Here is a 24,014-nt window from a genome sequence, read left to right on the forward strand (position 1 = left end):
AACTACTTTTACTGCACTCATCCAAAACATTGATTTTCCCATAAAAAGTGTAAATTTCTCTGATGTTTGTCTGACATTTCCACAGGGTGGCTACAAACAAGCAAAAATAAAATTCCCTGACTTTTCCAGGTTTTCCAGGACAAAATTTACATTTTTCCCTGACAATTACAAACTAAACTAAATCGATGTTTTTGCAAATGGAAATAATAAACTCATACAAATCCACGTATGGCTTTGTTAAGTACCGATATTATCTTCTATGAAATTGACTTAATTTCTCTATTCTCTATGATTTGAATTCAAACTGCAAAATAGTGTTTGGAAAATTATTACAATTCACAAGCTAGGGAAGGATTACGGAATTTTGTCATACGCAGTAAGTTTAAAATAAAATACTTGATTATTTGTAACGTTAAGACTAAATGAGATAAGAGTGATTGATTAAAGAAATACAATTTGCAATTTATCAGTCTCCTTATACATTCTCGGTATTATATGTTGATATTTCCACTGAGGTTTGGAACCCTCTGCTTGCAAGAACCATCAGTGCGGACTCATTTTTCAATGCATAAAGCTACTTCTCTCTTCTCTGTAAAGAAAACAACTTAACTCTTGCATATAAGTGAAACAACTGAATCGAACAAAATAAAGAGTCATATTTCCTTACATTATCAATGAGATTTCTGCTTCAGTACAGTATATCCAAGTGAAGTACTGTGAAACTGACAACATGCATTATACCATTATTGCTGACGAAAAGGATATGTAGGTATTAGAAATTTAACGCAAGGCATTTATAGAATTACATTGTATAGGTATCTGATTTAGCTAACCACACATTAAAACAGGAACACTCGAATAATAGAAGCTTCTGAAAGTTCACATACGAGGGGCATCCTGAAAAAAGCTCCAATGTGCCTATACGCAGCACTAGTTGTCGGAGAGCGATACACACACATGCAGGCAAGAAGAAGTGGGATGTAGCTGTAATCTGGTACAGTTGCAATGCAGCCATTTTAGGACAGTTCTAGGTTAAAGATTGCAGCTCTCATACAGTCTCCCACCGACTGCGATGTAGCCTACATCGCATGCTCAGAATTTGGCACAGAGCCACCAGCAATCGTGTGAGGTGTGCAGACCGGACGTCGTGAGTGATAGTATGGTCAGACGATGGTGCAAACAATTCACGGAAGGCCAATTGAATGTGCACAACCCCATACAGCTGAGTACACACGGGCCCTTTGCATCACTTCAAGTGAAAGATCTTGGACCACTCCATGCAAATTCCTGGCCTTGAATGTACCAACTTTCATCTCTTTCTTTAACTGAAGAGGTTTCTGGCAGGGCAAGAATTTGACAGCTACACTGCGGTAGAGATAGTTCCAGTCTTTGCTGTCAGACACATATACCATGGGCATGTGCCATGCTACGACAAATGCTAGAACAATGGTGGTGATTATGCCGAAAATTAGGTTAGGACTCACTGTTACTAATGTAATAAATTACAACTGATATTCTTGTTTTATTTATGCCTAATCGGTAGGGACCTTGATATTTTGTTATTTTTTTAAAAAATTGGTGTATTTTCTTATTTTTTATTTCTTACTATAGGGTGTTATTTTCCCCAAAATTCACATTTTCATTTTAGCGCATTTTCTGGCAAATATCTGAAATTATACCTTCGTAGTGTTTTTAAACTACTGTTTCAAATTGTAAGTCACACGGCTTACGCCTCTTCGTGAGAGTTTGATATCTTGAAATTTTTTTGGGAAAGTTATTTTCCATACCCCTTTTTTAATTTTAATGTAAGGATTTTAGATAATGGAATTTTCCTCGTATATTCTGAAGGGTGCATAATGATCACAAGTGGCGACACACACAAAAAATTAAAATCAATCAATCTCACGTGACAGACACAGATATATTATGGCATCAAAAATTGGCATTATCTTTTTTTGACTTGTTAGTGTTACGTTTCCCAAAATTCGCGTTTTTGTTTTAGAACATTTATCTGCCAAATATACCGAAATGTAATGCTCCATTGTGCTTTTAAACTATTATTTTAAATTGTAGGTCACATGGTCTATGTATTTTCGTGACTGATATGTTGGAACAGATTTTTGAGGAAGTAAAAGTAAAGTGCTTCCATGAAGGTGTACAGGGGTGATGGGATCAGCACCATGCTCCTGGCTACCTTTATTCCTCGAAGTTTCCTCAAGGTACCAGCTTCATATGATGCTGGGTGGGCGCGGAGCAGTTTGAATAGGTGGAAAACATCCCGGTTCTCCACCGCAGGGGATCGACCCCGGGTCTCTCGCATAGATCCATTATTACTCGCTCGACAAATGCCGATGGTGCGCACTTAGCTTGGTAATTCAAAACATATCTCGTGCGACAAATACGAAGATGTGGCTCCCATGTGACGGTAAATACGCACTCGATCTCCTGTTAGAACCCTGCCACATTTCTTTTAAAAAAATCACTAAAACGCCAACAATTTGCATTTTATGCCAAATTTCAATATTTCGAACGGGCGAAAAATGTATCCAGACATCATTGCACATTCCTAAACATAACTTCGTAGCAATTAAAATTTTTCACGGTTTTGGCGTTTGTGAAAAATCAATGTCCCTACTAATTGGAAATTACTTTCTGGCCACCCCTCGTATAAATCAGTAGATGGAAAGTGAAAATTTAGCAGGGCTGGCAGAAAAAAGTCAATTCTTGAAGAAAGTGATTTGCTTATATGATTGAATGATTTGAGTAAATATGATATTAACATATTTACGTATTTATTATTAGTATTTTATTTCATAATATTGGACATTAACCTTACTCAGTGAGAGATTAATGACCATCTATCATGAGTTTAAACAGACAGGACAGAGAGTGGCGTTACTTTCATTGCAATACTAGTGTTGCAGTAAATTTGAGGTTGGGAGCATGCACTTGCCAATTTTTATAACGTTCACCAATGCAGATTTGTGTTTCACTTTTTCGTGATAGTATTCAATATATATCCCATTTGGTTGGATTCTTCTTGATATCTAAGAATAGTGCAATGTCATTGTAAACTTATGTTAACTTGTGCGAAACCAGTAATATGTCACGATGATGAAAAAAAAAACCTTCGTAAGCACTGCTACATTAAATAAGGTGAAGTGAGCCAGAAGAGTAATAAAATTCCAGCAGCATATTTGCAGTCTAAAGCTCTTCTCGTTTATGCATGCGATTTTTGTTGGATGTTGCAGTCCATGCAATTTCTGTCGCATGTTGTAGTGAGTTACTTTGTCGGGTGGCGATATTCGACAAAAATCGTATGTATCAATGGAACCTATTTGTTTCCATGTTCCTTTAGTTTGCCCAACAAAATGCCTTACTACGACTTCCGACAACTATCGGACGGCACCACCCACTTTTATCCCCTCCATCTGTTGACAAGTCCCCTTACTACTCCCATACGGACAAGAAAAAAATGATAATTCAATGCATTTTCCACGTAATACAGAATAGAGGCTTTACCTTTACTCCCCAATGATACCATATGGTATCATGGTGCTGATTAGAAAATGAATGTGCTTTTTGGACCTTCATACTCTTATATTTGGGTGAAAACTCTGACACAGGTCTGGAGCAAGCCTGGGAAATTCATATTGATGACCAATCTCCCCCTCTCCGCAACATATCCATGCCACATTTCCGAACAGAGTTTCACATTTTGGCTCATTATTCAACTTGTATGGCACCCAGGAACATGAAACATGTTTCAATCTTTTTGGAAACGTCCATTCTTTGAAAGGAATACTAAGGTTTGCGCATTCTCCCCAAAATAGCGGGAGAAGAGGGGGCAAACTCCAGATTTTTGTTTTTTTTCATTGAAATTCGGTGGTTGCGCCCCCAAACCCACATTCCTCAGTTTGGCATTCTGAATTGTACACGGTTGCATGCTATGATGTTTTAGCTGCAAAACAAAATTTATCCGAAGTAGATTGCTCCCATAGTGCCAGAGTTATAACAATTTTCCTCCAAAAATGCAAATTACCTATTTTTCGTAAAAAAATAATAATAATAATAATAATAATAATCACATTTTGGCTTATTATTCAACTTGTATGGCACCCAAGAACATGAAACATGTTACGATCTCTTGAGAAATGTCTATTCTTTGAAAAGAATAATAAAGTTCGCGCCTTCTTCCCAAATAGCTTGAGAAGAGAGGGCAAATTACAGATTTTTATGGTTTCTTCATTGAAATTTGGTGGTCACGCACCCCAAACCCCCCTTCCTCGGTTCGGAGTTCTGAATTGTACACGGTTGCATGCTCTGATGTCTTAGCTGCAAAACAAAACTTATCCGAAGTAGATTGCTCCCATAGTGCCAGAGTTATAACAATTTTCCTCCAAAAATGCAAATTACCTATTTTTCGTTAAAATAATAATAATAATAATCACATTTTGGCTTATTATTCAACTTGTATGGCACCCAAGAACATGAAACATGTTACGATCTCTTGAGAAATGTCTATTCTTTGAAAAGAATAATAAAGTTCGCGCCTTCTCCCCAAAAAAGCAGGAGAAGAGGGAGCAAACTACAGATTCTTTTCATTGAAATTCGGGGGTGGCGCCCCCAAGCCCCTCTTCCTCGGATCGGCGTTCTGAATTGTACACGGTTGCATGCTCTGATGGTCTAGCTGCAAAACAAAACTTATCCGAAGTAGATTGCTCCCATAGTGCCAGAGTTACAACAATTTTCCTCCGAAAATGCAAACTATTTTTCGTAAAAAAAAATTTTTAAAAAAATCATATTTTGGCTTATTATTCAACTTGTATGGCACCCAAGAACATGAAACATGTTAAGTTCTCTTAAGAAATTTCCATTCTTTGAAAAGAATACTAAAGTTCGCGCCCTCTCCCCAAAATGTTTTTTTTTCCATTGAAATTCAGTGTCGTGCCCCAAACCCCCTTCCTCAGTTCGGCATTCTGAATTGTACACGGTTGCATGCTATGATGTTTTAGGTGCAAAACAAAACTTATCCGAAGTATATTGCTCCCATAGTGCCCTAGTTATAACAATTTTCCTCCAAAAATGCAAAATTACCTATTTTTCGTAACAAAAAAAAATCACATTTTGGCTTATTATTCAACTTGTATGGCAGTCAAGAACATGAAACATGTTTCATTCTCTTGAGAAATATACATTCTTTGAAAAGAATACTAAAGTTCGCGGCTTTTCTCCAAAATAGTGGGAGAAGAGGGGGCAAACTCCAGATTTTTATGTTTTTTTCCATTGAAATCCGGGGGTCGCGCCCCCCAAACCCCTACCTTGGTTCGGTGTTCTGAATTGTACACGGCTGCATGTGCTGATGTTTTAGCTGAAAATCAAAAGTTATCTGAAATAGATTGCTCCCATAGTGCCCGTGTTATAACAATTTTCCTCCAAAGAGTGTTCTAATTTAAAATTCCCGCCGAGAAGCCAGGGCGAGAGAAATTTATCTCTCTCTCTCTCCTCCTGCATTACTGGTTTCTGGCGACGTGGTTGTGTTGCGCAAAAAAGGGGCCTAAAAGTTGAGGCCGAAACTTACGAACGAGATTTCCTGTTCCCGCGCAGAGTTCCATAACGATATCTTTAAATAAATAAATAAAAAAAAATGAAAAAAGTGAATGAAGACAAAATTCCCTGACATTTCCCTGACTTTTTTTGACACCTCAAATTCCCCGACTTTTCCCGGTTTTCCAGGTCTGTCGCCACCCTGTTCCAGGATTGCAGATGTTGGCACAGGGTGTGAAATATACTTTAAATGTAAAGGCATGACTGAAAATTTTCTGAGGTAGGCGGTCATAAAAACTTAGTTGATGTTAGTGTATGTGGCTGAATCACTGCACACGCCTCTTTGGTATTGTCACTGCCTGTATGTCATTGCACTTTCAATTTCTCCAAACTAAAGAGGGTGCTGCTGGATGAACACAAACACCCACTCTATGCTACTGCACAATCATTTTATTTTTGAAGCAAAAATTCTGCAAAGCCTCACCTCTTCATAGTCTTTCGATAGCTTCTCCTTTTCTGCATGGAGGTCTGCCAGCTGCTTCTGCAGTTCTTCTGATGTCTTCGAGCTGTTCTGCTGCATCTCCTTCACCTGTCCCTCTAGCTGCTTCATGGATGCCTACAATGAGAAGTGAAAGAATGAGGATGTGTAGATGTGAAGATGTCAGAGATGATCCACACCCCAGTTAGACGAACATTCAAGCAATTGCTGAATTAGCAAACATGGAAGAAGAAAGTGTTAGATTATACATGAGGACCTTGGGATGAGAAAAGCGTGTATGTAAAAGTGGTGGCACACTCATTCTTGAGCAAAAGGAACATCAAATGAACATTTTGACTGACATTCTTGTAAACATGGAAAACAACCCAAATTTCCTAGAAAATACCATTACTTGTGACAAAACATTGGTTTTTCAGTATGACCCTGAAACTAAGCAACAATTCATGGATTGGAAGAGTTCCACTTCCCCACAAAAAAATAAAGCATGCATGACAAACTCAAAATTCAAACAATCATGATTTTTTTTCAATATCCAAGGGATCATATACATTAATTAGGCACCTCTGCACCAGTACAACATGCCAGCACACAACGTACAGTCTGTCAGGACACTTTTCTTGGCTAAGCACCAGATTCCAGTAATGGAACATCCACTGTATTCACCATGTAAGTTCTTTCTGTTCTGAAAGGTCTAATCTGCACTAAAAGGAACCATTGCTTGTGCAGTGAAAGCACAAGCAATGGACTTGTGAACACTCTTTTAGAAAATGACTTACAGCACGGTTTCCAACAGAGGAAAATTTGCATAGAGAGGTGCAGAGACCAGGAAGGGGAGTATATTGAATGAGATAACATTTCCAATGTGTAATTTGATCAATAAAGAATATTTGAGCATCAGTCCAGTAATTCTCTAGTCACACCTCACAAATTCAATATCTCCCCACAATCTTGTTGATAAAATTTTGATAATCATGCTTTGTGCATACTTTTCCAAGATATGCAGACTTCGCGAAAGTGTTGTGTGACATTTGTATGGACTCCACAAGTCACCTGGACTCTGGAAAAGTATCCGCCAGTATTGGTGATTAAATTGAAACCAATACTTTCCAATACCAAAGGTTTCACCTAATACCAATTGGTATTGTCTCAGCCTTAGTTAATGCATTTCACTGAGAAAGAATTCAGAGCACCTGTAATACTGATATCTCCTCCTGTTTGGCTGCAACGACTGCTGTTTTTTCACTGGCAGCTGCATCGATGCTTCTCTTCAGCTCCTCTATAGCCTCCTGGTGGGCCTTCTCCAGGGAGAGGGACTTGGCATTCAGATCTTCCATGAGTTGTTGCTGGAAAAGCACGCAATGAAAGGAGATGAGAATTTTAACTTTTAACAACAGTAACAGAGATCACCCTTTCACAAAGAAACAAAACTGTGCACAGACAGGTATAACATATTACTTGGTTATTTGTGTCAACCAGTTTTTTATTGAATGACAGTGTACTGAATTCCATAAACTTGACAAGTTGGGTAAGTTACTCTAAAGAAAAACACTAAGTTGCTGACCAAGGCAGTTTATTAAGATATAAAAACACTTAACAGGTATCGTTTCAACCCTGTATCAGGGTCTTCCTCAGACGAAGAACTAAAAGATTTTTAGTTTAGTTCTTCGTCTGAGGAAGACCCTGATACAAGGTTGAAACGTTACCTGTCAATTGTTTTTATATCTTAATAAACTGTCTTCATCAGCAACTTAGTGTTTTTAATATGGAAACAAGGCTTAATTATATTATTCTAAAGAAAAGTAACGTATTCCAGTTACCATTACTTTGCCTCCAAAAATAAGGCATTACTGTTACTTTGTTACACAGTAATGACACTGAACTGTTTATACAAGCATAACATCTGTTCCCTGTGCTTTTCCAGTGTAACTTTAAATGCACAAGCTTAAAACAACACAATACATGTTTCAACCTGTCAAATAAATTCACCAATTTATCAAGCTAATACAAGTAATGTAAAGTAACTAAGTACCACTACAATTACTCATTTAATTTTGGTAATGTGTTATTAACACAAATACCAATGCTACAAGTACTGAAAAAAGTAATGCATTACTAAACAACATGATACCTGCAGCATATTACTCCCAAACAGTGGTGGCGATTAGCCCCCCCCCCTCCCCTCCCCCACTTTTTGCCACTTTTGCACTCTCACTATGCTAAACCTTATCTACAAAGAGAAATATACTGTTTTTGCCCCCCCCCCCCTAGTTTTGGCACCTTGTCCCCCAGTTTTTGCACCCAATCAGCACCACTGTACCCAAACTCTGATTTTGGGACCTATATCTATCTGCTCATTTTACAGTTATATTTTGTAGACTTAGGATGTAATTACTCTTTGTACATTCATAAAAATTATACTGTTATGGGCGTTTTATACAGGGATCTTGTCATAAAAACTCCGCTTTGAGGATTCAAACCCAGGTCTTCTGTATAGCAGTCAGACACCCTACTGCCTAAACCACCATGGCTGTGAGTGTGTTCTTCATGCAGCATTTGTAATTTTACATCAGACTGGTAGAATACCAGTTACTGGCATCAGTAAATTGTATATCAATACTTCACTGGTAGCAGCAAAAAATTCATAATAATTTTGCTTTTATGCACGATGCTACTCATTTGGTCACAACTAATTGACTGATTTTTCTAGTTTTTTCAAGCATTTTCAAGTAAATTAATAGACTTTTCTTCACTGTTCTGACTTGTTTAAACTTCATTACAGGATATTTTCTAAGTGGAAATATGAAAATAATGACACCATATTTTCAGCCCCCCCCCCCTTATCCTTACTTTTTTAGGCACTGATTAACTTCCCTGGCTTTTCTACTTGAGTGGGAACCCTGTAAGAGCAGCTCCACAAACAGTGGACTTACAGATTTTTCAAGCTTCTTTTCCGTGCTGGCTATTTCCTCTTCATACTTGCTCTTGAAGTCAGCCAGCATCTTTTCATGTTGTTCTTTCGTCTGCTCAAGCATCTGCTTCGTCCGCTCGCTCTCCTGCTGGGTCTCCGAGTGCAGCTGCTTCAACTGGTCCACCTCGCGCTGCTTCGTTTGCACCTCCTCGTTAAGGTTAATCAGCTGCAGGGAGGAGTCGCTGGATGAGCTCATCGCCTCCTTCACCTTCTCCTCCTGCGGAATGAACAAATTAGGGGCTTAGCTCTTCTAGACTTTAAATATAGCTTGTTGGGGTGAAGCAATCATTGCACATGCACGAACAACAAACTGAGGCGACACGATGCATGGTATTGAGAAAACAGCTCAGCAAGCGACAAGCAACACATGCAGCTTGTCATGTCACTTTGGTTCGAAAGGATCAATTGATTATGAAGGGTTCGCTTCCACGTGACATGTGTTGCTTGCAGCTTGTTGCCTGTTGCTTCAGTGTGAAATCTCCCTTACTCTTGGGATTTCAGCAACACATTACTCAAGGAAGTACCAATAAAGTAACACATTACTTGCATCCCATTGTTCTCAACTCTGCCAGCAGTAAGTAAGTGATGTAAGTAAGTGAGTGCTTTAGAAAGAGACTAGTGTGACAAGGATTTGTTATGCAGTTATTTATCATCCTGATGTTTTCCCCTAGTTTATCGTTCATATTACTAATAAGAACAACAATAATGTGCATTTATATGCTCTAAAGAGATTAAATTTAGGCATACTTTTTCAGTCTTCATAAGCATAACCAAATTTCCCTCAGGAATTTTTTTGTTATAAGGACAGATATAGACAAATGAAGATCTTACAACAAAAGAGAATGCAAAATATTTTTCGGTTCAAATTTTCATTTCATCTTAAAATATCTACTACACTACAGAAAGTACTTTTTTCTTACAAATACATTTTCTACCTAAATTAGAAGAGGCATTTGTAATTTTTTTTTTAAAAAAAGATATTTCTGAACTTTTGGAAAATTAAAAATAATATGCAAACTTTAATGTTTACCATATCAAATAATAGTCTACAGTAACTCATGAACATTTTCCAAAATTTAGTGAATAATTTATTTTCGAAAATGTATGTAAAACATGACCATTTTTAATTTATTAAAAATTCTCTAAGAAAGAAAAAAGTGATAAAAGTATTAATTTGGAATTTCTGTTTACTGTAGTATGTAATTTCCTATGGCTACTCCATGAAGGCTCAAGGTAACCTCTTTTTAGACAGGAAGAAGTAGGATACTATACCCTCAAACACCAAGAAATGAAATCTTCAGTATTCTTATTTCATATGAAACTCACTGCAGTGAAAAGTTCATACTCATTTCAAGCGTATGAAAGTGCACTAAATATGCTTCAGCATTTCCATGTTTTTGAATGATTGTACAAAATTTCAACTCATTTACTCACCAGCTGAATTCTATGACCTTCCTGTAATTCCCTGGTTATTAAAGCCCCATAATAACAAACAAGCTATTCAGCAATTCTTACCAAATTTTCCTTCTGCTGGATAAGTTCCGAGCTCCTCTCCTCAGCCGACTGCAACTTCCGCTGGAGATCGCCGACCTCCAGCTGCAACTTCTGGATGTCGCTTAATTGTGCATTTGCCAATTCTTCTTTGCTAGCCAGCTTCTCATTCAGACCTTCGTTAAACAAAAAAAGCGTGAGACAAGCTTTGGAAAAACTCCAAGCATCAATCACAAAAGTTGCAACTCGTACAAAAGTTATAATTTTATAAGTTATTGAAACAGTAACATAATAACTTTCTAGTCACTGCAAGTAGATGAATTTTAACATCACCTACCTAATAAATCAAAACTTCACTTTATATTCCTAATTTGAACATACGATTTGGATTAGATTATTTGATTTGAGACAAACTAACCCTCATTAGTAGAGTTGAGGCAATAGCACTTTGAACTGGTACTACTGGCGATACTCTCACAGATTCCAACTGACACTGACATGATGCTTATACTTGAAAATTGCAACAATTCGAAGTGCTTCAAAACATTTATAACTCTTAATATATACATTCTCTGCTGGAAATGTTATAGCAATTTACCAGAGTTTTGCTTTAAAATATTCATAATTGCACATGAGAAAATAATATAATCACAAAATCCATTTCTTTCCATAATGTTGTTGTACAAATAATCAAAATTAGGCATTTTGCATGATTTCCATGGTATTTAAACTCCACAAAAGTGCAATGTGACATTTTTGCAGACATTCTTAACTCGAGAGAAGTATGGACCAGTAGAGGTGGTGAAATTCCAACACTGATATCACTAGTTTAGGCTTTAATTAGCATTCAATCATATAGGATAAAAATTAAAACTATACTTTGTTTTGTGTGTGACAACTTTTTCCTCAATGTCATGACACAATTTCACATGTGTCCTTTTTCAAGAGTTATTAAACTGCCACACTGAGAACCTGCAAGCATTTAAGTTCCTAATTAGGCATTAACTGTTGTCTACTTTATTACTAGGGAAAGGATTTTAAGGTGCAAAATTATGGTCGGAAAAAGGGGAAAAACAAGGTTCACAAATTTTTTTCAAAAAGTTGCAAAAAAAAAAAAAGAAGTGCTGACAAAAAATGTTTTTATTCAATGCTCTCTTTTTCTACACCTTCTGTATAAAAATATACATCTGTATATAAATTGCACGGACCGCATAGGGAACTGTGGTTCTGCCAAATAGGTTTTGTTGAAGTTAGGGTTTTCTCTCACGGGTTTTGCTACATTGTTTTGGGAACTATTGGAGTTGCAATGATTATACGAGAGTTATTTCTTAAGTAAGGTCCATTTTGCAATAAAAACGAAGTAAGTAAACATTTTTCAAAAACATTTATTTTCTGAATTTACATACACTTCTTTATTTTTCTACATAATTTCCTTAAATAACATATTGTGATGTGCTTATTACTCACAGCTAAATAATGAAGAAATTTAAAAAGATCTAAGATCAATTACTTATGTGTGTGAGTACGATTTGTCAATCAAAACAACGTTTCAAAGGTCAAGACTGCCTCCTTCTTCAGGTTGATGTGTATTCTTATTTAAACCGGCTTATTCCTTGCCGGTTTAAACATTTATCGTAATGAACTACGAGCTTTTGGATACTCTCCTCATAGAACTCTGCCGCCTGAGATGATAGCCAGTGCTTTAACATTTTTGACCCTCTACAACGAGGAAGGTGATGAGTTTTAAGTCATACCGTCACAGGAGAAGAGACATGGGTGTCCTACGTGACTCCCGAGTCAAAACAACAATCGATGGAGTGGCGATACACATCATCGCCGGTCAAAGTGAAAGCAAAACAGACACTTTCAAAGCACAAGATCATGGCAAGTGTGTTTTGGGACAAGTAGGGTGTTTTGTTAGTGGACTTTTTGCCGCAAGGAATAACAATTAACTCAACTGCCATGAGTAACTGGCTATCATCACAGGCGGCAGAGTTATATGAGGAGGGTATCCAAAAACTCGTTGTTCGTTACGATAAATGTTTAAACCGGCAAGGAAATTATGTAGAAAAATAGAGAAGTGTATGTAAATTCAGAAAATAAATGTTTCTTTGAAAAACATTTACTTACTTCCTTTTTATTGCAAAATGGACCTTACTTAAAAAATAACCCTCGTATTATACCATTTTATAGCTCTCGTTCTGCTACACAAAATGAAACTATAGGATTTTATGTAGATGCTCAAGTAGTGAAAACCATTTATTTTTCTGTCAATTTTTTAACAAAATATGAAACAAATGAAAGGAAAAAGGTGCTGAAGAATCAAAGAGGGGGTAAAAATGGGATAAATGTGCTAATCTACCGTAAAGGTGCAAAAAGGTGCATGTCCTAAAATACACATCTCAAATGATCTGTATGAAAACAGCTATATTTTTGGAAAGGTGCTGTACCTTAAAATCTGTTCCCTACTTTTTACATACTATATATTCTGCACTGCCAAATGAAATATGGTTTCCACCTTCTCAGGAAATAGTAACTTAAATAGCGCAAAAAGGAGTACAGAATTCCTGAGGTGCTGTGGAGTAGTTGGTTCGTGCACCGGATTTCTAGCAAAATCACATATCTATCAGAGGTTGATTCATTCCCCACCACCAGTAGACAGAAATTTGTTCACCTAAAGATGTGAGAATAAATGATCTCTTGAAACGTAGTAATATTGGGTAAACAGAAAGGATAATTTCTAATAATAGAGAACCATTTTCACTAACATTCAAAATGAAGCCTTCATTTTAATTGTTCAATTAATATGACATTGATGATGAATGGTATAAAGAAAACACATGAATGTAAAAATGCAATGAAACAAATGGAAAGGATACTTTTCTCAAAATTCTGTCTCCTCCTAATTTGTAAAACATGCATGCTTACTTTATGTGGGTATGACCTTGGAACCATATCTATGATGAAAAACGTAAGCTACGATTTGTGACTTTATTTAAACTCTCCTGCTTATTACTCTCACCATACAACTTTTATTTAGAGCAGGGCTGCAAAACATACAGCCCACCAAGGTTTAATACATGGTCACCCTAGTACTTTTAATGCTTGCTTGCATGTTTTATTTTAATAATAATATAGCCTGCCACCAAATGCTAAAGTAGTGACTGGTCCTGGGTACAAAGAACTTTGAGAGCCTTTGATTTAGAGCATCACTTTACTTCAAATTACATACCACAACAGCTCTGGTGTTTAGAGATTAAGTGGAACTGAAACCACCATGAAATGTGCTTCTACCAGGAAATGAACCCAGGACCTCTTAATCACAAGACCAGAGCACTGGTTACTACCTGCATCAACTGACCTTTGATATTCTCTTCCTGTTGTGTGACATCAGAAGTCTTCTTCTCCAAGTCTTTGCTCAGGGATGAGACCTCGCTACGCAGCTTCGACAACTCTTCATCCCTCTCCGAGACTAGTGCTTCCAAGTGTTGCAGGGTGCCACTCTTTTCCTCCAACACAGCGCTGCTCCTCTTCACCTCCTCCACCTCCTTATTCAGCATCTCCGTCTTCTCGGTGAGCGTGTGGTCCTTCTCCTCCAGCTTCTTCTTCAGGACCTCTATCTCGTCCTTGTACTTGGCTAAGAGCTCCTCCGTCTCGAACATCTTGTCTGACTCTTCCTCCAGCTTCTCGGCTTTGGACCGCTCTGCCTTGAGCTGCAGCTCAAGCTGCTTCAGGCTCTCTTCCCTCGTCTCGTTCGTACTCTGCATGGAGAGGAACACAAAATTATTATTTTTACTTGTTACAGGCAGATATACACACTTCTTGTTGTTGCCTTTTGGTAGAACACACATTCCTTTCATCTGACAAGGAGAGGGCATGCCTTAGAAAATTGAGTTTGTGATGGAACTTAGTGTAGGGGTAGGATGCCACGGTACTAGCATGCACTAGCCAGCCATTTACAGGAAAAGGCACTTCAAAGTTTAGTGGCCCGGTGGTCAAATGGTATATTGTATCAGTTTCATGTGCCATAGGATCGGGGCTTGATTCTCATTTGGTTACCCAATGCTTATTTTATTAACTCTGGGAACTGCTTATTACATTCTATTTAATAACTTATTGAAATGAATATGAATTAAAAGTATATTCAATTTTCAGGGGGGAAATACTACTTTTTAATGTTTCTTTCACTTTTCTCCTCATTTTACAAACATTTGGATATTAAATTATCCGTGTTTACACTTTCAACTCTGTAGCAGAACAACTAAATGATACATAATTTCAATTTTTAGTTGGGATGGGCCGATACCGATAAAGTACAGATATAAAATTTACCGATACACCAATATGCCTATATCGGCCGATACCGATAGAGTACCGATTAATCGGTCCCATCCCTAATTTTTAGTATACAGGTGTGTATCATGCTTCACACAATGCATAATGTCTCTTGTGATATGTAGAAGTAGGCCAGTGTGATTCATTATTCAACCAACATCACAACCATTAACATACTACTGAATGAATTCCCTGATCTATCACCTAATGATTTTCTACTTCAATGCACTCACCTCCAGTTCTCCTTTGATGATCATTTCCTCCTCCAACCTGAACTGAAGGTCTTCCAACTTCCTCTTCTCCTCTTCCAGCTGAGACATGAGGAACTCTCGCTCCTTCTGTAACTGCATCTCATGCTCCCGAAGGTCGTGCAAAGTGGCCTCCATTTCTTCATGGTACTGTCAAGTATACATGAGAAACACGTAAGTAACAAAAGTATGTTGGGTTCTTTCGAGACAAATCATTTTGGCTGCACGAAATTACATTTTCCCTTTCAGGCCAACACAATCATCCAAAACCACAACCATTTTTTTAATTGAAAAAAGCTTTTGTTATTTCAGGTACAAAATAACTTAACATCCAAATTACACTGCTGAATAAATAGGTCTAAAAAATAGGAAACAATATGGTATCAATACTAAAATCATCCAAACATGTAGGAATTTTCCACTAGTAGATTCAGCAATATTCAGTTTCACACAGCAACCTATGTGTGAAAATGTCACAAGGCCCCTTTGTGAACTCCAGAAAAGTATCAGTGATTATAGACTCAAATCTGTACTCACACAGCCCTGATTATAATGTGGCAAAACTCTGAATTTCTACAGCCAGGCATAAAATAAGGAGACCAACCTGCTCGTGTTCCTGCTTCTCAGTGGCCAGCCTCTGCTCTGCAACATCTGCCTGATTGGCTGCTCTCGTTACCTCCGCTCGCTCCAAGTCCCTCTCCTTCAGAAGCTGGTCTATGTACTGCTCCTTCTCTCGCAATGCCTCCTGCAAAGGGGAAAAATTCCTTTCAGATATGCTAACAGGGATGAAAACTAGTCAAACTGAAAAAAATCTGACTATACCCTGATGATTAATAAGTACTTTTAAAGTAAAAGTACCATCGTACACTTTTGCAACATACAACTAATCCTTATGATAAGATGATGTTTTCATAATTTTACCACAAATAATCAAGATTAAAACACTGTAAGTAAAGCTGGTATGTCCACATAATATTGTTAGAAAACATTGCCCACAACCTGTAATGAAATATTTCAGCAAATACAGAAAACCAAAGATAAAGATATGCTTTTTGAACTTAGCTACTTTTCAGTACTATAATAGTTAGCAGTAGAGCCCAGATTTATATGCAAAATGCATGTTACATGTAGCATGCAAAAACGTATGAAAAATATTTTTTTCTTTCCGACGAACTTGTAAAGTGTCTTTTGAGATGCATATGATAGCGCATATAAGTGCATATTTTGAGTGAATTTTGTTTTGCATGCATATTTCTTAAACTTTGCAGGATAAGGCATATTTCGAATTTTATTGCTACATACTAGCATATTTCATAGTCTATCAAGAGAAAATAGCGTTGAGTTTGTCACCCACAATTGTTGGTAAATTCACTTTCGACTGCATGGCGATAACCGAATGGTGAACATACCAATTTAATATACAATATACACTATAATTTTTTAAGTTTTTGTTTTAACATTTTACATAGCGCTTTTTAAACAACAGAGATCTAGCACCTTCTGATGCTTTTACAACTGTCAACTAGCGCGAAGCCTTTCTCGCAATTTGGCAACTATGCGGAAAGGGTTTCTGCTGTCAGTATCAAAGGAGTTCAAGAACATTTAAGTGTTATTTTGTGTTCTGTTAAACATCCCACCTGAAAAATCAAGTAAGGCGGTATTGTTGCGTAAATACGTACAAGAATTTGAAAGTAGTGAATTTACAGAAGATGGGTCAGTTTTGTTCTGTGTGGTGTGCGAAAAAAGAGTTTCAGCAGAGAAGAAATTTCAAGTTACTCAACATGTCAATACAGCAAGACACAGGGAAGCCCTTCAGACAAGATCGCGCAGTAAACAACAACTGCTTACTACCTCGTCCACTAATTCAACATCTGAATTCACAGTAAGTGATACATTCTATGTAGATCTGTGTTCTGTGTTTGTGAGTGCTAATATTCCTTTGTGGAAACTGAACAATGCCAATCTACGAGGTTTCCTTAAAAAGTACAGGGGAAAGAAGGTGCCAGATGAATCAACGCTACGTAAAAACAATGTGCCTGTTTGTTTTAATGAGGTCATGGGAGAAATTTGGGAAGCGTTGAAGCACGAGAAAATAGGGGTGTCTATCGATGAGGCTATTGACGTGGCAGGACGTTGTGTTTGCAATGCTGTTGTTGGTGCAATGAAGGAGAGTGGTAAACCCTACTTACTGAATATTAAGGTGGTTGAGCAAGTGAATCATTCCACGACTGCCAAATTCCTTAACAATTCGTTAACTTTGTTGTGGCCAGATCACATCCAGTATGACAATGTGCTACTGTTTGTTACTGAAGTGGCCTCGCCCCGTACATTGTCAAAGCAGCATCTGGTTTGGAAGTGTTGTATCCTAAATTAGTCCATCTGACTTGTCTTTCACACAGTCTTCATCGCATAGCAGAAATAATCAGATACCAATACCCGGAAGTAGACGCACTTGTATCAAATGTAAAGAAAGTATTTGTGATAGCTCCTTCGCGAGTACGTCTCTTTCGCGAACTGGCGAAAAATGTTCAGTTACCTCCGCAACTGGCATTAACACAATGGGGCTCGTGGCTAGAAGCTGTCGTATTATGCAGAAAATGTCAATGAAGTGAAGGCAGTCATAGACTCACTAAAACCAGAAAAGACAGCCACTATTTGTGTGTTACAGAAATGTTTCTCTAGAAGTGGCATTGAGTATGAAATTAAGTACATACACAACTACTTCTCGAGTATACCTGCAATTATTACACAGTTAGAGTCCCGTAATAATCCTTTGCAGCAATCACTGTCCTTGTTGGGCAAAGTATCGCAAACTTTGTCCAGTGAAATTCAAGGTGTTGCCAAAATAGCATCAGACAAACTTCGCCAAGTATTAGACAAAAATCACAAAGCACAGAACAATCCGAGACATTGCAAATGTAATGAATGGTGAAAATGTGGACTTGGAAGAGGACCTTACACAGGAGGAAGTTTGGTGTTTCTCACATGCACCAGTGACTTCTGCTGATGTAGAAAGGAACTTCTCGATCTACAAAATGTCTCTCACTTATAAACGCAGAGGGTTCACAGAAGAAAACCTAAGGAAGACGTTCATAGTTCATTGCAACAGAGGTCATTAAGGTAAGATGTTTGAAAAAAAAAATTAATTGTATATTGTTCATGCATATCTTAGTGCATATTTTTTATATTTTTCGTGCATATTTTGCTGTTTGTTTGTGCATGGAAATCTGGGCTCTAGTTATTAGTATTACTAAGTTTCGAAATATTAAAAAGAATACCCACCTTTAATAGAAGAGAAAAATAAAATTTGTCAACTGGGAATTCATTGTACATATCACAAAATGTAATAAAAAATAAATAATTCCGACTGCTGACTTGAAAAAAACCTGACAAATTACAGACCACGATGGAAAATTTTACTTTCACTGACCATTTTCCATCCCTGCACTAATTAAACATGCAATATTTATTAATTCTCGATTGAAAATATATATTCTCCAACTTGACGCAGGGTTTGGGAATGGTGAAAGTGAATCTCCAAAATCAACAGATGAATAGACTATATTTTCATAAGTACCACAGAATTAATAAACATTTACATAAGAAGCAAGTTTTAATCATATTTGTACTAAAGAGTAATTTACTAATTACATGGAACCATGTTGGAAGAAGGAGTAACTAAGAGACAGGGTTATTGCAGATATTCTAGTAAAGCATGTTCATTATACAACTATGAACATTAATAAAAACTACACTTCGAGTGAACACAATAATCAGTAAAAGGTATTTTTGTTTCGTATTGTCCCAAGTCCACTCTACAGTTTAGAGTTTGAAGTTTAAAGTGAGATGATCCTAATCTGGAACACCTAGATTACAAGGCAAACGGTAACAAATTATCAAAGAGTTATGTACAAAATAGGGATGTTTTTGTAAGGACACACCTATTCAGTTGAAAAAGTGTTTTATGGTTACTTTGAAATATATAATTTTCTCTGCTCACATTTGTTGAGAATGATGCATGTGAATTGCATTGGAAGAGCCAGCACATAAAAGAGTTTAGCCAATTCAAGGTAAAAAAAAAAGTTCCACGAGTATTCATAGTTCAACCCTCTTGAACCTGGCCACAGTGAAGATGGTGCTATCAGCACCACACTTTATACTCCGTTGAGTCATAAACATGCCAACCTTGGTTGGAAGTGATATTGAATTGTTCTAAAGAATTAACGCTTTCCTCTATAATAGCACCATGCGACGTAGGTATACAGAAGGTATGGTCCCAGTCTTGAATTCTTGGCACAATCTCCCTGGCAGAGTGGTTAGCAAAGAAAACTATGATGCCAGGGATTCCAGCCTGAACATGGGTGTTCTTTGTTAGTGTCCCTTCATCACTTTCATCATCACTCATCCTCATTATCTCAATTAGCTAAATGTGAACGAAAACAACTCTAAATAGCAAAAATCAAATCAATTCTTGCCAGTGATGTGATGAGCACGGTAGTCTGACTGCCTTTTCCCTCAAGTGCCTATCAATTTGAGGCTTTGAGCTTGAGGAGCTGCTTCTGCAGGAACAATGCTGGAACAATTCTCACCTAAGATTTCCCATCCTGAAAATCGAACCCAGACCACCCAAGTGGCAGATGATGTCCTACAGGCTAATTGAAACACAAACAATTTATACCCTGTGCGATTCTCCAGATTTTCCTCAGTCAATATAACTGAATAATGACATGATATCTTCAGTGAAGGCTGTGGATGCCTTCTTTACTTCATCATGATTAACCTAATACAAATGCATGATGTTGGGAAGCCTGATGGTAAGAGACTTCTAACAAAGCCACGACGAAGTTGAACCTGAAAGTGTGGATTCATCTTGTCCACAATAAGGACAAAAAGCTTGGGCTTCTGCAGCAAAAAGCCTTAAGGTTTAGGAATACCAGAGGCTTGGTTTGATAAATCAACCAATCTAGTGCAGCTTCTTAATGAGTTTTGAATAACTGTCACATGTGCAGTAAGAACAACATGAATATTATCTTCAAGGGCATCCAAAGGGGGATGCAGCACCATCAAAAGTCTGCCACCTAACATGTTTGGCTAATAAGCTGGCAACATTCTTAAGTAGGGCTTAAACATTAATAGCTTGAAAATTCTTAAAAAGAAAAAAAATTAAAAACTTCAAAAATGGCCACACAATTATAAAAACTGACCTACTTGTGTAAAAAATGCTACTTGTAACTATAATCGTGTTACTTTTAAAAATAAACTTCCAAAACATTGGTCCCACCCGTTTCCTGGTATGGGCATGGTTTAATGCTCCGAAACCCATGCTTGTTCCTAGTACTCCCACTGTCCATCAACAGAACATGTGACTGTGAAAACATGTGTGCATCAGGGAATGCCTCTAATTGACTGTGGGAGTAATGTTTATAATGAACACCACTCCAACTGGCAGATGACCTTGAGTGCTCTTTATTTGTGCCAATCATCTTTGTGGGCATGGATCCTGGTGGACCTGCAACCTTAGTTATGAAGTGAATGCTGGACGAGTAACATCGACTTCCCTGTGACAACACTGTCAAGTGTAATCCTGCCTTTGGGTGCTTGTGAGCTCTGCGTTTGTTACCAAACAATTAATGTTTGTTCACAAAATGCTTTTGAATGCACAGCCTTCATTAATTTTTTATCCTCACTGGGACAGAAAATATGCACTTACAGAAGGCTTGGCAGCATGATGCAGTTAATTTCTTTCTCCTCCAAACAGCGTTCTGCTCCTTGAGACGAGAAGGTAAATGATGTGACCATGCACATGCACACACAACTGAACCCATTCCTCTTTTTTCCCAAGCTGCCTGTAGAAAACTTGAGTCGTGGAATTGGGATGTGGGACAGTTTCATGTAACCTTCGGTTACTGTGCAAAGCAGTATCTCACAAGCACCAAAGATGCTCACACCAGGTGATGAATCAGATTGGATTGGTATTGTATTTGAATGCATTTTAGGATAATTGCTTTAAAAAGTCTGTCAGGATTTTAGTGAATATTCAACAATGCCATTCACACAGGTTAGTATCTCGAAACAAGTGTTCGATTCATTGATTGATTGATTTGCTTTATTTTACTTCACTTTTGGCTAATTTGCGAGGATGGGGATGAGTGATCATGTGATGAAATTGATGGACACTCACAAACATCCATGCTCAGGCTGGGATTCGTACCCAGGACCCCTGGCATCATAGATGTGCTAGAAACAGTGTTCGAATAAGTATGGGTAAAAGCACTAGACAATGGACAGTGTTGAATTAACACTGTCATTAACATTCACAGAATTATTAGGTTAGAATTATTTAAGAGCATTTGCAATATTGAAATGCTGTTAGAAAGAGCAAAGCGGTCAAATTTTTTCACTGGTGGGAGATTCAAGCATGTTGGTGTTGACATAGCATCATGAGGACAATATAGGGCTACTTGCAAAGAGAAATTAAGTGGCCCCAGGAAACAAGACAATAAGTTGCTGACCACATGTCACACAATGAAAAGTTGCTTCACCAATCAAGACTCTCAAAGGGCTGTTATGCCTTGTTTTTTTGTTTAGTGTAACGATAGATTTTAGTAACAATAAATGTAATGGTGAAACACTTATTGAAACAGTTAAACTATCAACATTAATACTTTCAAAATAATGTAAAAAGGCTGAGAATGTCCATTCAAAATACTTCATACTACATTGCTAGAGAAAAATTGTGCGAAAATAATATTTTGTTTTTAATATGAAAAATGAACACAAAAGAAAACAGTTGGTAGGCAAAAGTTAAATGTGTTCTCAGTTCCAATCCTGACAATTTTATGTTGTAGAGTGAGTTAGGCTTGGTTTGTTTCTCTGACAAATTGGAGGGTGCAGCTTATGTTGTGCACAAAAGCTGATCAATTTTTTTTTTCCCTTTCGGCATTTTAAATTATTGCTGACGTGATGCTATGAAGGGAAGTCAATAAATAGGTCACATAAAAAAGTGAAATTCAAACTTCAAAACAATTCATTATTACATTTACACATCCCCTTCTTTCTCAATTCCTGCTGTTATTAATGCATTTATCTCATGCTTTATCCATGACCCAATACCCACAGCATAGAAGTTTGTTGTCAGAGTCAAATTTGTCATTTGCAACAATAACTTCCGCAGTGAGTTTTAGAGGACCGCTTTTCATGACAAATACTTCATTCTCACCATCAACAGGAAGCAACATTCCTTTACGAATATCCTTTGCTATGTGGTTGTACATTCCTTAAACATGGTCAGCATTTGATACTGCACTGGATATTTGGCATCTGCTATCTGAGCATCAAGCTGAATTTCTCTGCCATCTACTGCAATCTTTTGAAACTAGTAACTAACATTATTAGTTTCCTCCATATCATTTTGTGACCTATTTACTAACTTTACCTTGCATTATGAGCTAATGCCACATATGAAAATTCCTGCTAATAATGATACCAATATTGCAGGAATTTAGTAATTCAGGATAGTTATAAGTAGGGAACGGAACTTCAGGTAAATATTTTTTTTTTCTGCGATAAGATAGACCCTCTCGTTTTTGCCAAAATTCTGATCTGATCTGATATATGTCAACACAGCAAATTTTATTTTACATAAAAACACATTTTCCAGTTTTCTGAATGTAAATACATATTTTGCAAATTTTCATTTTAAATACATAAAATCGCCCATTGACTTCAGCTACCTCGAAATCCTCAAAGGAAAAATGTTTAGTCTCCGCACCTCTTTCATATCGAGAGTGCTAGGTTTGTTATGTCTTTGAACACGCTCGCTGGCAGACTTCTGGTGCCTCGCCTACAATCCTATTGGGGGAAAAAATTACCCCCACTGGATGTAACGCACAAGTGCTAATGTTTAAAAATACAGAAATTTTTCGGAAAAACCAAGGTTTTCAAACTTTGTACCAAATTGCACGTGTTTTGGAAGGTGAAGTAGAGGAAGAGGAAGCTTTGGAAAACTTCAGCGTTAGTGACATTTCGTGCTTCAAATATGCAAGAATTGTTTCTTGTGACGTGGAGCGATCTTTCTCACAATATAAGATGCTTTTTAGAGATAATCGTCACAGATTTACAATGGACAATTTGGAAAAAACTATGGTGATCCACTGCAACTTTTCTAAAAAAATAGCTCACTAAGAGGTAAGCATTTAGAAACTAATTTCAGGTGTTAAAAATGCATGTAATATTTTGTTTTTGTTACCAAATGGTTTTTATTTTTGTCACATATTTTCCTGTTTTTATCACATATTTTCAACATTTATGACACACAAAAAAAATATTTCCAAGTTTTTTAGCACAAAGTTCCATTCCCTAGTTATAAGTTATAGAATATGAGTAGGTTATTCACACACGAAATAATAAAAATATTAGATTCATCGCTGAATCTATGAATCCCACATATTATTAGCACAGAATCCACGAAAATAGCTTCTAACACTGCATTCTGAGCAGAACATGTTGGTCTTGCCTGCCAGAGCAGGAGCACAAGATGAAACAGATGACACCCAAAACTTTTTTAAAGTTTTATTTTTATGGGTGTTGGGTTTCCTCTTGTGCACCTGTTCTCTGATAGGCAAGACAAACATGTAGTACAAAATTATTGAAATTTGCCTATTTTGCATAATTTCCAGCACATCTCAACTCTGGTAAAGTATCTGCCAGTACTGGTTGTATCATCGGTATTGCCTCAACTATTTTTCAGTCGTTTCCCTCCCTCCCTTGAACAATAGTATCACAATTTCTTCTGCATACTCCACACCTTCAATCTTACGCTAGATACTATAAAAAAAAAATACATATTTTTACATGGAACACTGGCTCCACCTACTGGCATGATTTCATTTTTTGGTTCCGAGCGACTTACTCACTATCATATATA

At 37.2% G+C, this 24,014-nt stretch overlaps 1 protein-coding gene across 9 annotated transcripts in view; it reads right to left on the minus strand.

Moving 5' to 3' along the window:
• The window catches only part of LOC145988548 (uncharacterized), a 133,440-nt gene that overhangs the window by 16,623 nt on the left and 92,803 nt on the right, over positions 1 to 24,014 (minus strand). For all 9 annotated transcript variants that reach the window (XM_083123478.1, XM_083123477.1, XM_083123474.1 and 6 more), the window contains 7 exons: positions 15,693 to 15,833; positions 15,074 to 15,238; positions 13,867 to 14,266; positions 10,530 to 10,681; positions 8,977 to 9,231; positions 7,237 to 7,389; positions 6,032 to 6,163 (listed from right to left, as the gene is read on the minus strand). In XM_083123478.1, the coding sequence (XP_082979604.1) occupies positions 6,032 to 6,163; positions 7,237 to 7,389; positions 8,977 to 9,231; positions 10,530 to 10,681; positions 13,867 to 14,266; positions 15,074 to 15,238; positions 15,693 to 15,833 (1,398 nt within the window). The remainder of the gene's footprint in view (positions 1 to 6,031; positions 6,164 to 7,236; positions 7,390 to 8,976; positions 9,232 to 10,529; positions 10,682 to 13,866; positions 14,267 to 15,073; positions 15,239 to 15,692; positions 15,834 to 24,014) is intronic.

The sequence above is a fragment of the Lepisma saccharinum genome, chromosome 6, assembly GCF_977018435.1.
Source record: "Lepisma saccharinum chromosome 6, izLepSacc3.1, whole genome shotgun sequence".
NCBI lineage: Eukaryota > Metazoa > Arthropoda > Insecta > Zygentoma > Lepismatidae > Lepisma > Lepisma saccharinum.